The 14276-nt window shown below is 47.5% G+C and overlaps 1 protein-coding gene across 1 annotated transcript in view; it reads right to left on the bottom strand.

Annotated features, from left to right (window-relative positions):
• pdpr (pyruvate dehydrogenase phosphatase regulatory subunit) overlaps window positions 1–14276 on the bottom strand; it is a 38479-nt gene continuing 24203 nt past the window's right edge. Inside the window, exons 11-19 of the mRNA XM_036964280.2 lie at window positions 14015–14170; window positions 13610–13743; window positions 10324–10472; window positions 9332–9444; window positions 9139–9233; window positions 8946–9035; window positions 4181–4363; window positions 3204–3340; window positions 1–1870 (exon numbers count right to left, since the gene is read on the bottom strand). Coding sequence (XP_036820175.1) covers window positions 1603–1870; window positions 3204–3340; window positions 4181–4363; window positions 8946–9035; window positions 9139–9233; window positions 9332–9444; window positions 10324–10472; window positions 13610–13743; window positions 14015–14170 — 1325 coding nt within the window. The 3' untranslated portion in view covers window positions 1–1602. The remainder of the gene's footprint in view (window positions 1871–3203; window positions 3341–4180; window positions 4364–8945; window positions 9036–9138; window positions 9234–9331; window positions 9445–10323; window positions 10473–13609; window positions 13744–14014; window positions 14171–14276) is intronic.

The following is a 14276-nucleotide window of genomic DNA, read 5'->3' as shown; positions in this document are numbered from 1 at the left end:
TTTTTGGTATCTTGTAGATATTGCACTATGAAAGAGAAGGGGAGAGAGGGATGGGGGGGGGGGGGGGCGGGGGATTGATTGTGCGTTAAACGGTACGCCCCTTCAGCGTGGGAGCGAGAGGCAGAGAACAGAGAACAGATCGGCACCAGAAGGATGGAGCGAGAGGCAGAGAACAGATCGGCACCAGAACGGTGGAGCGAGAGACAGAGAACAGATCAGCACTAGAAGGATGGAGCGAGAGGCCGAGAACAGATCGGCACCAGAAGAATGGAGCGAGAGGCAGAGAACAGATCGGCACCAGAAGAATGGAGCGAGAGGCAGAGAACAGATCGGCACCAGAAGGATGGAGGAGCGAGAGGCAGAGAACAGAGAACAGATCGGCACCAGAAGGATGGAGCGAGAGGCAGAGAACAGATCGGCACCAGAACGGTGGAGCGAGAGACAGAGAACAGATCAGCACTAGAAGGATGGAGCGAGAGGCCGAGAACAGATCGGCACCAGAAGAATGGAGCGAGAGACAGAGAACAGATCGGCACCAGAAGGATGGAGGAGCGAGAGGCCGAGAACAGATCGGCACCAGAAGGATGGAGCGAGAGGCAGAGAACAGATCGGCACCAGAAGGATGGAGGAGCGAGAGGCCGAGAACAGATCGGCACCAGAAGGATGGAGCGAGAGGCAGAGAACAGATCGGCACCAGAAGGATGGAGCGAGAGGCCGAGAACAGATCGGCACCAGAAGGATGGAGCGAGAGGCAGAGAACAGATCGGCACCAGAAGGATGGAGGAGCGAGAGGCCGAGAACAGATCGGCACCAGAAGGATGGAGCGAGAGGCCGAGAACAGATTGGCACCAGAAGGATGGAGCGAGAGGCAGAGAACAGATCGGCACCAGAAGGATGGAGCGAGAGACAGAGAACAGATCGGCACCAGAAGGGTAGAGCGAGAGACAGAGAACAGATCGGCACCAGAAGGATGGAGCGAGAGGCCGAGAACAGATCGGCACCAGAAGAATGGAGCGAGAGGCAGAGAACAGATCGGCACCAGAAGGATGGAGGAGCGAGAGGCCGAGAACAGATCGGCACCAGAAGGGTAGAGCGAGAGGCAGAGAACAGATCGGCACCAGAAGGGTGGAGCGAGAGGCCGAGAACAGATCGGCACCAGAAGGATGGAGCGAGAGGCAGAGAACAGATCGGCACCAGAAGGATGGAGGAGCGAGAGGCCGAGAACAGATCGGCACCAGAAGGGTGGAGCGAGAGGCCGAGAACAGATCGGCACCAGAAGGGTGGAGCAAGAGGCCGAGAACAGATCGGCACCAGAAGGGTAGAGCGAGAGGCAGAGAACAGATCGGCACCAGAAGGGTGGAGCGAGAGGCCGAGAACAGATCGGCACCAGAAGGATGGAGCGAGAGGCAGAGAACAGATCGGCACCAGAAGGATGGAGGAGCGAGAGGCCGAGAACAGATCGGCACCAGAAGGGTGGAGCGAGAGGCCGAGAACAGATCGGCACCAGAAGGGTGGAGCGAGAGAAAGGTTAAAGGGTCATCTCTGGAGAGTTCACCCTTCACTCAGACCCCTCTTCTTAGATCCTACATTCCTTCCTCTTCCTCATTTGCCCTGAAAGTTACTGAGCTCCATCTCATCTTTGCGTCGTCTCTGCTGGGCGAACAGAGAGCTGAAGGGGTACAGCTTCGCCTTGGCTGGGTATCTCTGTCCTGCTATATCCACCTCGTAATCTCCCCTGTTGATGAAGTCTGGGGTCACCGCGGCAGGGGAGCCGTCCAGGGAGGGCGGCGAGACAAAGCCCAGACACACGTGTCTCTCCAGGGTGTAGGAGTAGGCAGAGGAGGTGGTGGTACCACACAGCTCCCCATTCCTGAAGAGACAGAGAGAGAAAAAGACAGAGAGAGAAAGAGACAGAGAGAGAAAGAGACAGAGAGAGAAAGAGACAGAGAGAGACAGACAGAGACAGACAGAGAAAGAGAGAGCGACAGAGAAAGAGAGAGAGAAAAAGACAGAAAGAGAGTGAGAGAAAAAGACAGAGAGAAAGAGAGAGAGCGACAGAGAAAGAGAGAGCGACAGAGAAAGAGAGAAAGAAACAGAGAAAGAGAGAGAGATAGATGAGATGACAGAGAGAGAGACGGAGAGAGAGCGACAGAGAGAGAGCGACAGAGAGAAAGAGACGAGACAGAGAGCATTAGATGGTGAAAATAAAACATTATTGATCCTGTAACCCTCTGATAGCCTCTTCATCCAGACTGTGTGTGTAAGGCAGTTCATAGGTTCAGAGGATAGGGCAGTTCAGAGTCTAGGGCAGTTTAGGGGTTCAGAGTCTAGGGCAGTTTAGGGGTTCAGAGTCTAGGGCAGTTTAGGGGTTCAGAGGCCAGGGCAGTTTAGGGGTTCAGAGGCTAGGGCAGTTTAGGGGTTTAGAGGCTAGGGCAGTTTAGGGGTTCAGAGGCTAGGGCAGTTTAGGGGTTCAGAGGCTAGGGCAGTTTAGGGGTTCAGAGTCTAGGGCAGTTTAGGGGTTCAGAGGCCAGGGCAGTTTAGGGGTTCAGAGGCTAGGGCAGTTTAGGGGTTTAGAGGCCAGGGCAGTTTAGGGGTTCAGAGGCCAGGGCAGTTTAGGGGTTTAGAGGCTAGGGCAGTTTAGGGGTTCAGAGGCCAGGGCAGTTTAGGGGTTCAGAGGCTAGGGCAGTTTAGGGGTTCAGAGTCCAGGGCAGTTTAGGGGTTCAGAGGCCAGGGCAGTTTAGGGGTTCAGAGGATAGGGCAGTTTAGGGGTTCAGAGGATAGGGCAGTTTAGGGGTTCAGAGGCCAGGGCAGTTTAGGGGTTCAGAGGCTAGGGCAGTTTAGGGGTTCAGAGGCTAGGGCAGTTCAGATGCTAGGGCAGTTTAGGGGTTCAGAGGCTAAGCAGTTTAGGGGTTCAGAGGATAGGGCAGTTCAGAGGCTAGGGCAGTTTAGGGGTTCAGAGGCTAGGGCAGTTTAGGGGTTCAGAGGCTAGGGCAGTTCAGAGGCTAGGGCAGTTTAGGGGTTCAGAGGCTAGGGCAGTTCAGATGCTAGGGCAGTTTAGGGGTTCAGAGGCTAAGCAGTTTAGGGGTTCAGAGGATAGGGCAGTTCAGAGGCAAGGGCAGTTTAGGGGTTCAGAGGCTAGGGCAGCGGACAGCTACTATTGTAGTGTCTGCCGAGCAGTTTAGGGGTTCAGAGGCTTGTCTAACCTGTAGATGGGTTCTCCCCACCAGGGCCACAGGTCCAGCTCTGTGTCATGATCCTCCAGGACCAACATGATGAAGCGACGGCTCACCCCCTCCTGACGCTGATGCAGCAGAGACGCTCGACCCAGGAAGTCTATGTCCTGGAGGAGGGGACAGAGAGGAGGAGGAGGAGGGGACAGAGAGAGGAGGAGGAGGGGACAGAGGGAGGAGGGGACAGAGGGAGGAGGGGACAGAGAGAGGAGGGGACAGAGAGAGGAGGAGACAGAGAGAGGAGGAGGAGGATGGGACAGAGATAGGAGGAGGAGGAGGGGACAGAGAGAGGAGGAGGAGGAGGAGGGGACAGAGAGAGGAGGAGGGGACAGAGAGAGGAGGAGGGGACAGAGAGAGGAGGAGGGGACAGAGAGAGGAGGAGGAGGAGGGGACAGAGAGAGGAGGAGGAGGAGGGGACAGAGAGAGGAGGAGGGGACAGAGAGGAGGAGGAGGGGACAGAGAGAGGAGGGGGACAGAGAGAGGAGGGGGACAGAGAGAGGAGGGGGACAGAGAGAGGAGGGGGACAGAGGGAGGAGGAGGGGACAGAGAGAGGAAGAGGAGGGGACAGAGAGAGGAAGAGGAGGGGACAGAGAGAGGAAGAGGAGGGGACAGAGAGAGGAGGAGGGGGTACAGAGAGAGGAGGAGGGGGTACAGAGAGAGGAGGATGGGGTACAGAGAGAGGAGGATGGGGTACAGAGAGAGGAGGATGGGGTACAGAGAGAGGAGGATGGGGTACAGAGAGAGGAGGATGGGGTACAGAGAGAGGAGGATGGGGTACAGAGAGGTGGAGGATGGGGTACAGAGAGGAGGAGGGGACAGAGAGATTAGGATAGGGGATAGAGAGAGGAGGAGGGGATAAGACCAAACATCAACCAGACCTCATCAGTAACACAGTACAGGACTAAGGACCTGTTCAGACCAAACTAAATATTGGGGTCCGTGGGTCGTACCGTGTCAAACTTGACCCTGAACTCCCGTCCACACTCCAGGGGAGTGGTGAAAGGATCCAGGTCCTGACCCCAGAAGGCAAAGAACTTCTCTATTCGGAGAGAACGCAGGGCGTAGTACCCAGCGTTACGGATCCCATACTTCTGGCCCACTGACATCACCTCGTTGTAGACATGGAGCGCATACTGGAGGAGACGAGGGGGAGAGAGGGAGAGAGAGGGGGAGAGAGAGAGAGAGGGGAGAGAGGGGAAAGAGAGGGGGAGAGAGAGAGAGAGGGAGAGAGAGAGAGAGAGAGAGAGAGAGAGAGAGAGAGAGAGAGAGAGAGAGAGAGAGAGAGAGAGAGAGAGAGAGAGAGAGAGAGAGAGAGAGAGAGAGAGAGAGGGGAGAGAGAGAGTGTTAAGGGAATTTTATCAATGATGACTAATTATGTATACATTTCAATCAGGACTGACTAATCAGAATACTATTATGTTACTGTATATGTACTAATCAGAATACTATTATGTTACTGTATATGTACTAATCAGAATACTATTATGTTACTGTATATGTACTAATCAGAATACTATTATGTTACTGTATATGTATGAGTTTTCTTTCTAGTAGTATATAACCAGTAGTATATACCCAGTAGTGTATAACCAGTAGTATATAACCAGTAGTATATAACCAGTAGTATATAACCAGTAGTGTATAACCAGTAGTGTATAGTAGTCTAGTAGTATATAACCAGTAGTATATAACCAGTAGTGTATAACCAGTAGTGTATAGTAGTCTAGTAGTATATAACCAGTAGTATATAACCAGTAGTGTATAACCAGTAGTGTATAGTAGTCTAGTAGTATATAACCAGTAGTATATAACCAGTAGTATATAACCAGTAGTATATAACCAGTAGTATATAACCAGTAGTGTATAACCAGTAGTGTATAGTAGTCTAGTAGTATATAACCAGTAGTATATACCCAGTAGTATATAACCAGTAGTATATAACCAGTAGTATATAACCAGTAGTATATAACCAGTAGTATAACCAGTAGTATATAACCAGTAGTATATAACCAGTAGTGTATAACCAGTAGTGTATAGTAGACTAGTAGTATATAACCAGTAGTATATAACCAGTAGTATATAACCAGTAGTATATACCCAGTAGTATATAGTAGTCTAGTAGTATATAACCAGTAGTATATAACCAGTAGTATATACCCAGTAGTATATAACCAGTAGTATATAACCAGTAGTGTATAACCAGTAGTGTATAGTAGACTAGTAGTATATAACCAGTAGTATATAACCAGTAGTATATAACCAGTAGTATATACCCAGTAGTGTATAGTAGTCTAGTAGTATATAACCAGTAGTATATAACCAGTAGTATATACCCAGTAGTATATAACCAGTAGTATATAACCAGTAGTATAACCAGTAGTATATAACCAGTAGTATATAACCAGTAGTATATAACCAGTAGTATATAACCAGTAGTATAGAACCAGTAGTATATACCCAGTAGTATAGAACCAGTAGTGTATAGTAGTCTAGTAGTATATAACCAGTAGTATATAGTATAGTGTGTATCTCACCTCTATAGGTATGTAAAGCATGAAGCCCGGCTCTCCTGTATGGTATATAACCAGTAGTATATAACCAGTAGTGTATAGTAGTCTAGTAGTATATAACCAGTAGTATATAACCAGTAGTGTATAGTAGTCTAGTAGTATATAACCAGTAGTATATAACCAGTAGTATATAACCAGTAGTATATACCCAGTAGTATAGAACCAGTAGTATAGAACCAGTAGTATATAACCAGTAGTGTATAGTAGTCTAGTAGTATATAACCAGTAGTATATAACCGGTAGTATATAACCAGTAGTATATAACCAGTAGTATATAACCAGTAGTATAGAACCAGTAGTATATACCCAGTAGTATAGAACCAGTAGTGTATAGTAGTCTAGTAGTATATAACCAGTAGTATATACCCAGTAGTATAGAACCAGTAGTATATAACCAGTAGTATATACCCAGTAGTATAGAACCAGTAGTATAGAACCAGTAGTATATAACCAGTAGTATATAACCAGTAGTATATAACCAGTAGTATATACCCAGTAGTATATAACCAGTAGTATATAACCAGTAGTGTAGAGTAGTCTAGTAGTATATAACCAGTAGTATATAACCAGTAGTATATAACCAGTAGTATAGAACCAGTAGTATATACCCAGTAGTATAGAACCAGTAGTGTATAGTAGTCTAGTAGTATATAACCAGTAGTATATACCCAGTAGTATAGAACCAGTAGTGTATAGTAGTCTAGTAGTATATAACCAGTAGTATATACCCAGTAGTATAGAACCAGTAGTATATAACCAGTAGTATATAACCAGTAGTATATACCCAGTAGTATAGAACCAGTAGTATATAACCAGTAGTATATACCCAGTAGTATATAACCAGTAGTATATAACCAGTAGTATATACCCAGTAGTATATAACCAGTAGTATATAACCAGTAGTGTATAGCCAGTAGTATATAACCAGTAGTGTATAGTAGACCAGTAGTATATAACTAGTAGTATATAACCAGTAGTATATAACCAGTAGTGTATAACCAGTAGTGTAGAGTAGTCTAGTAGTATATAACCAGTAGTATATAACCAGTAGTATATAACCAGTAGTATATACCCAGTAGTATATAACCAGTAGTATATAACCAGTAGTATATAACCAGTAGTATAGAACCAGTAGTATATAACCAGTAGTATATAACCAGTAGTATATAACCAGTAGTATATAACCAGTAGTATATAACCAGTAGTATATAACCAGTAGTATATAACCAGTAGTGTAGAGTAGACCAGTAGTATATAACCAGTAGTATATAACCAGTAGTATATAACCAGTAGTATATAACCAGTAGTATAGAACCAGTAGTGTATAGTAGTCTAGTAGTATATAACCAGTAGTATATAGTATAGTGTGTATCTCACCTCTATAGGTATGTAAAGCATGAAGCCCGGCTCTCCTGTATAGTATATAACCAGTAGTATATAACCAGTAGTGTATAGTAGTCTAGTAGTATATAACCAGTAGTATATAACCAGTAGTGTATAGTAGTCTAGTAGTATATAACCAGTAGTATATAACCAGTAGTACACTGCTCAAAAAAATAAAGGGAACACTTAAACAACACAATGTAACTCCAAGTCAATCACACTTCTGTGAAATCAAACTGTCCACTTAGGAAGCAACACTGATTGACAATACATTCCACATGCTGTTGTGCAAATGGAATAGACAACAGGTGGAAATTATAGGCAATTAGCAAGACACCCGCAATAAAGGAGTGGTTCTGCACGTGGGGACCACAGACCACTTCTCAGTTCCTATGCTTCCTGGCTGATGTTTTGGTCACTTTTGAATGCTGGAGGTGCTTTCACTCTAGTGGTAGCATGAGACGGAGTCTACAACCCACACAAGTGGCTCAGGTAATGCAGCTCATCCAGGATGGCACATCAATGCGAGCGGTGGCAAGAAGGTTTGCTGTGTCTGTCAGCGTAGTGTCCAGAGCATGGAGGCGCTACCAGGAGACAGGCCAGTACATCAGGCGACGTGGAGGAGGCCGTAGGAGGGCAACAACCCAGCAGCAGGACCGCTACCTCCGCCTTTGTGCAAGGAGGAGCAGGAGGAGCACTGCCAGAGCCCTGCAAAATGACCTCCAGCAGGCCACATATGTGCATGTGTCTGCTCAAACGGTCAGAAACAGACTCCATGAGGGTGGTGTGAGGGCCCGACGTCCACAGGTGGGGGTTGTGCTTACAGCCCAACACCGTGCAGGACGTTTGGCATTTGCCAGAGAACACAAAGATTGGCAAATTCGCCACTGGCGCCCTGTGCTCTTCACAGATGAAAACAGGTTCACACTGAGCACGTGACAGACATGACAGAGTCTGGAGACGCCGTGGAGAACGTTCTGCTGCCTGCTACATCCTCCAGCATGACCGGTATGGCAGTGGGTCAGTCATGGTGTGGGGTGGCATTTCTTTGGGGAGCCGCACAGCCCTCCATGTGCTCGCCAGAGGTAGTCTGACTGCCATTAGGTACTGAGATGAGATCCTCAGACCCCTTGTGAGACCATATGCTGGTGCGGTTGGCCCTGGGTTCCTCCTAATACAAGACAATGCTAGACCTCATGTGGCTGGAGTGTGTCAGCAGTTCCTGCAAGAGGAAGGCATTGATGCTATGGACTGGCCCGCCCGTTCCCCAGACCTGAATCCAATTGAGCACATCTGGGACATCATGTCTCGCTCCATCCACCAACGCCATGTTGCACCACAGACTGTCCAGGAGTTGGCGGATGCTTTAGTCCAGGTCTGGTAGGAGATCCCTCAGGAGACCATCCGCCACCTCATCAGGAGCATGCCCAGGCGTTGTAGGGAGGTCATACAGGCACGTGGAGGCCACACACAGTACTGAGCCTCATTTTGATTTGTTTTAAGGACATTACATCAAAGTTGGATCAGCCTGTAGTGTGGTTTTCCACTTTCATTTTGAGTGTGACTCCAAATCCAGACCTCCATGGGTTGATAAATTTGATTTCCATTGATAATTTTTGTGTGATTTTGTTGTCAGCACATTCAACTATGTAAAGAAAAAAGTATTTAATACGAATATTTGATTAATTCAGATCTAGGATGTGTTATTTTAGTGTTCCCTTTATTTTTTGGGGCAGTGTATATAGTATAGTGTGTATCTCACCTCTATAGGTATGTAAAGCATGAAGCCCGGCTCTCCTGTATGGGTCATACTCATTACTCGGATCCCATTGGCGTAGCCCACACTCATTTCCTGTTGACACACACCAAAGGTCAGGACAACAACACACACAACCTTCGACCTTGTGATGAGCCACGATAAACATAACATGACCGGGCGAAAACAGGTTCCTCACCTTACAGAAGAGGGACGGGAAGTGTTCGGGAGTCATGGAGACATACGATAGTTCTCCTAGGACGTCCATCGCCCGCGGACCAATAAGATTCAGCGCTGTAGAAGGGAGGCCGGGGGTGGGGAAAGGGTTCAGAACAGAAATGCATTGTGGGGAACTGAGGGGAAGATCGAGGTTCTGCAGCGATAGTTCTCACCGGTGTACTTCCAGCTGACGTCCTCTAGGTGGAGCTGTGGGTCGTCGGGCATGTGCTTCTTCAACCACGACCAGCAGTGGACCTGCTGATCTGTAGGAGAGATGATGAAGAAGCTACAGAGACAGAGACAGAAAGAGAGATAAAGGGAGAGATGGAGAGAGAAAGGGAGAGATGGAGAGAGAGAGAGATGGAGAGAGAGAGAGAGATGGAGAGAGAGAGAGAGAAAGATGGAGAGAAAGCGAGAGATGGAAAGGGAGAGAGGAAAACATTTAGATGAGGAACTAACCCGTCGCTCCTATGTGACCCTCGTCCCTCAACAGACAGTGGAGACGAATGTGGAGCTGTCTGACATAAGACAAGGTGGTTCAGTCTATCCTGTTCATTTAGAGGACATTCACACGAGTTAGCCCCCAGGTGGAGTTAGCCCCCAGGTGGAGTTAGCCCCCAGGTGGAGTTAGCCCCCAGGTGGAGTTAGCCCCCAGGTGGAGTTATGAACAGCTGGCTAAACTCTCACCTGTTCTTCTTAATGGCTAAACTCTCACCTGTTCTTCTTAATGGCTAAACTCTCACCTGTTCTTCTTAATGGCTAAACTCTCACCTGTTCTTCTTAATGGCTAAACTCTCACCTGTTCTTCTTAATGGCTAAACTCTCACCTGTTCTTCTTAAATGGCTAAACTCTCACCTGTTCTTCTTAATGGCTAAACTCTCACCTGTTCTTCTTAATGGCTAAACTCTCACCTGTTCTTCTTAATGGCTAAACTCTCACCTGTTCTTCTTAATGGCTAAACTCTCACCTGTTCTTCTTAATGGCTAAACTCTCACCTGTTCTTCTTAATGGCTAAACTCTCACCTGTTCTTCTTAATGGCTAAACCCTCACCTGTTCTTCTTAATGGCTAAACTCTCACCTGTTCTTCTTAAATGGCTAAACTCTCACCTGTTCTTCTTAATGGCTAAACTCTCACCTGTTCTTCTTAATGGCTAAACTCTCACCTGTTCTTCTTGACTCTGACCACGCTGCAGTCGTTCTCATATCCGCCCCTCTCGTTCAGCATGCCCGTATGAACGATGTGACCCACTGGCACATCGAGGTCATTGGCACACAGGTGCTGCAGCAATGCCAACGCCTGGTCATCTGTAGACTGGCACAGAAAGAAAAGTAGTGACCGAGGGTGGTCTAACTATGGAGATAATGTCATTCACATTATATCTGTGACCGAGGGTGGTCTAACTATGGAGATAATGTCATTCACATTATAGCTGTGACCGAGGGTGGTCTAACCATGGAGATAATGTCATTCACATTATAGCTGTGACCTAGGGTGGTCTAACTATGGAGATAATGTCATTCACATTATAGCTGTGACCGAGGGTGGTCTAACCATGGAGATAATGTCATTCACATTATAGCTGTGACCTAGGGTGGTCTAACCATGGAGATAATGTCATTCACATTATAGCTGTGACCGAGGGTGGTCTAACCATGGAGATAATGTCATTCACATTATAGCTGTGACCTAGGGTGGTCTAACCATGGATATAATGTCATTCACATTATAGCTGTGACCTAGGGTGGTCTGGCCATAGAGATAATGTCATTCACATTATAGCTGTGACCTAGGGTGGTCTAACCATGGAGATAATGTCATTCACATTATAGCTGTGACCTAGGGTGGTCTAACCATAGAGATAATGTAATTCACATTATAGCTGTGACCTAGGGTGGTCTAACCATGGAGATAATGTCATTCACATTATAGCTGTGACCTAGGGTGGTCTAACCATGGAGATGTCATTCACATTATAGCTGTGACCTAGGGTGGTCTAACCATGGAGATAATGTCATTCACATTATAGCTGTGACCTAGGGTGGTCTAACCATGGAGATAATGTCATTCACATTATAGCTGTGACCTAGGGTGGTCTAGTCAGAGATAATGTCATTCACATTATAGCTGTGACCTAGGGTGGTCTAGTCAGAGATAATGTCATTCACATTATAGCTGTGACCTAGGGTGGTCTAACCATGGAGATAATGTCATTCACATTATAGCTGTGACCTAGGGTGGTCTAACCATGGAGATAATGTCATTCACATTATAGCTGTGACCTATGGTGGTCTAACCATGGAGATAATGTCATTCACATTATAGCTGTGACCTAGGGTGGTCTAGTCAGAGATAATGTCATTCACATTATAGCTGTGACCTAGGGTGGTCTAGTCAGAGATAATGTCATTCACATTATAGCTGTGACCTAGGGTGGTCCAGCCATAGAGATAATGTTATTCACATTATAGCTGTGACCTAGGGTGGTCTAGTCAAAGATAATGCAATTCACATTATAGCTGTGACCTAGGGTGGTCCAGCCATAGAGATAATGTAATTCACATTATAGCTGTGACCTAGGGTGGTCTAACCATAGAGATAATGTAATTCACATTATAGCTGTGACCTAGGGTGGTCCAGCCATAGAGATAATGTCATTCACATTATAGCTGTGACCGAGGGTGGTCCAGCCATCGAGATAATGTCATTCACATTATAGCTGTGACCGAGGGTGATCCAGCCATAGAGATAATGTCATTCACATTATAGCTGTGACCGAGGGTGGTCCAGCCATAGAGATAATGTAATTCACATTATAGCTGAGACCGAGGGTGGTCCAGCCATAGAGATCATGTAATTCACATTATAGCTGTGACCGAGGGTGGTCCAGCCATAGAGATCATGTAATTCACATTATAGCTGTGACCGAGGGTGGTCCAGCCATAGAGATAATGTAATTCACATTATAGCTGTGACCGAGGGTGGTCCAGCCATAGAGATAATGTAATTCACATTATAGCTGTGACCGAGGGTGGTCCAGCCATAGAGATAATGTAATTCACATTATAGCTGTGACCGAGGGTGGTCCAGCCATAGAGATAATGTAATTCACATTATAGCTGTGACCGAGGGTGGTCCAGCCATAGAGATAACATTCCTTTTTCTATTTCATTCTGTGGGTCCAGGGGTCAGATGATACCTCACTTCCCCTCCTCTCCCTCTCCTTTCCAGGGGTCAGATGATACCCCACTTCCCCTCCTCTCCCTCTCCTTTCCAGGGGTCAGATGATACCCCACTTCCCCTCCTCTCCCTCTCCTTTTCAGGGGTCAACTACCTACAGCTTCCATCATAGGAGGAAGTTGATACCTCACTTCCCCTCCTCTCCCTCTCCTTTTCAGGGGTCAGCCACCTACAGCTTCCATCATAGGAGGAAGTTGATACCTCACTTCCCCTCCTCTCCCTCTCCTTTTCAGGGGTCAGCCACCTAGAGCTTCCATCATAGGAGGAAGTTGATACCTCACTTCCCCTCCTCTCCCTCTCCTTTTCAGGGGTCAGCCACCTACAGCTTCCATCATAGGAGGAAGTTGATACCTCACTTCCCCTCCTCTCCCTCTCCTTTTCAGGGGTCAGCCACCTAGAGCTTCCATCATAGGAGGAAGTTGATACCTCACTTCCCCTCCTCTCCCTCTCCTTTCCAGGGGTCAGATGATACCCCACTTCCCCTCCTCTCCCTCTCCTTTTCAGGGGTCAGCCACTTACAGCTTCCATCATAGGAGGAAGTTGATACTTCACTTCCCCTCCTCTCCCTCTCCTTTTCAGGGGTCAGCCACCTAGAGCTTCCATCATAGGAGGAAGTTGATACCTCACTTCCCCTCCTCTCCCTCTCCTTTTCAGGGGTCAGATGATACCTCACTTCCCCTCCTCTCCCTCTCCTTTCCAGGGGTCAGATGATACCTCACTTCCCCTCCTCTCCCTCTCCTTTTCAGGGGTCAGCCACCTACAGCTTCCATCATAGGAGGAAGTTGATACCTCACTTCCCCTCCTCTCCCTCTCCTTTTCAGGGGTCAGCCACCTACAGCTTCCATCATAGGAGGAAGTTGATACCTCACTTCCCCTCCTCTCCCTCTCCTTTTCAGGGGTCAGCCACCTACAGCTTCCATCATAGGAGGAAATTGATACCTCACTTCCCCTCCTCTCCCTCTCCTTTCCAGGGGTCAGCCACCTACAGCTTCCATCATGGGAGGAAGTTGATACCTCACTTCCCCTCCTCTCCCTTCCCTCTCCTTTCCAGGGGTCAGCCACCTACAGCTTCCATCATAGGAGGAAGTTGATACCTCACTTCCCCTCCTCTCCTTTTCAGGGGTCAGCCACCTACAGCTTCCATCATAGGAGGAAGTTGATACCTCACTTCCCCTCCTCTCCCTTCCCTCTCCTTTCCAGGGGTCACTCACAGTGAGCTCAAACTTGGTGAAGGAGGACATGTCGATGACACAGACGGCCTCCTTGCAGCATTTCACCTCCGCCCCCACGATGTCAAACCAGTCAGGCTTATAGAACGTCTTACTGGCATCCAGGGACAGCAGGTCTGAGAACAGATGATAGAATTGTTTAACTAACAGACAGACACAGGTCTGAGAACAGATGATAGAACTGTTTAACTAAACAGACAGACACAGGTCTGAGAACAGATGATAGAACTGTTTAACTAAACAGACAGACACAGAGCTAAAATACAGCAGGTCTGAGAACAGAGGAACATGGTTTAGCTCTGATTGACAGAAGCATTGGGAAATTGTGGTGTGTGGGGTGAGGTGGGGTGTGTGTGTGTGGGGTGGGGTGTGTGTGGTCTGCCTCACCCTTCCCTGCAGGGATGAAGTACTTGGCCCTCTCAAAGCCGTGTTTCTCCATCCATCTGGCTCCCTGTGTGTCCAGACGGTCGTACAGGGGAGAAGTCCTCAGCTGCCGGCCCGTCTGGAAGTCCCAACGAGGAACCTTTAGGTTATACAGCAGGGCTGGTGAGAGACAGACAGTCAGAAACCAAGAGAGAGAGAGACAGAAAGACAGAAACCGAGAGAGAAGAAAGAAAGAAAAAAAGAGAGAGAGAGAGAGCAGAACAGT

Source organism: Oncorhynchus mykiss, chromosome 26 (genome assembly GCF_057628025.1).
Source record: "Oncorhynchus mykiss isolate SJ-2025 chromosome 26, ASM5762802v1, whole genome shotgun sequence".
Lineage (NCBI taxonomy): Eukaryota > Metazoa > Chordata > Actinopteri > Salmoniformes > Salmonidae > Oncorhynchus > Oncorhynchus mykiss.
This window is presented reverse-complemented; position numbering and strand designations above follow the sequence as displayed.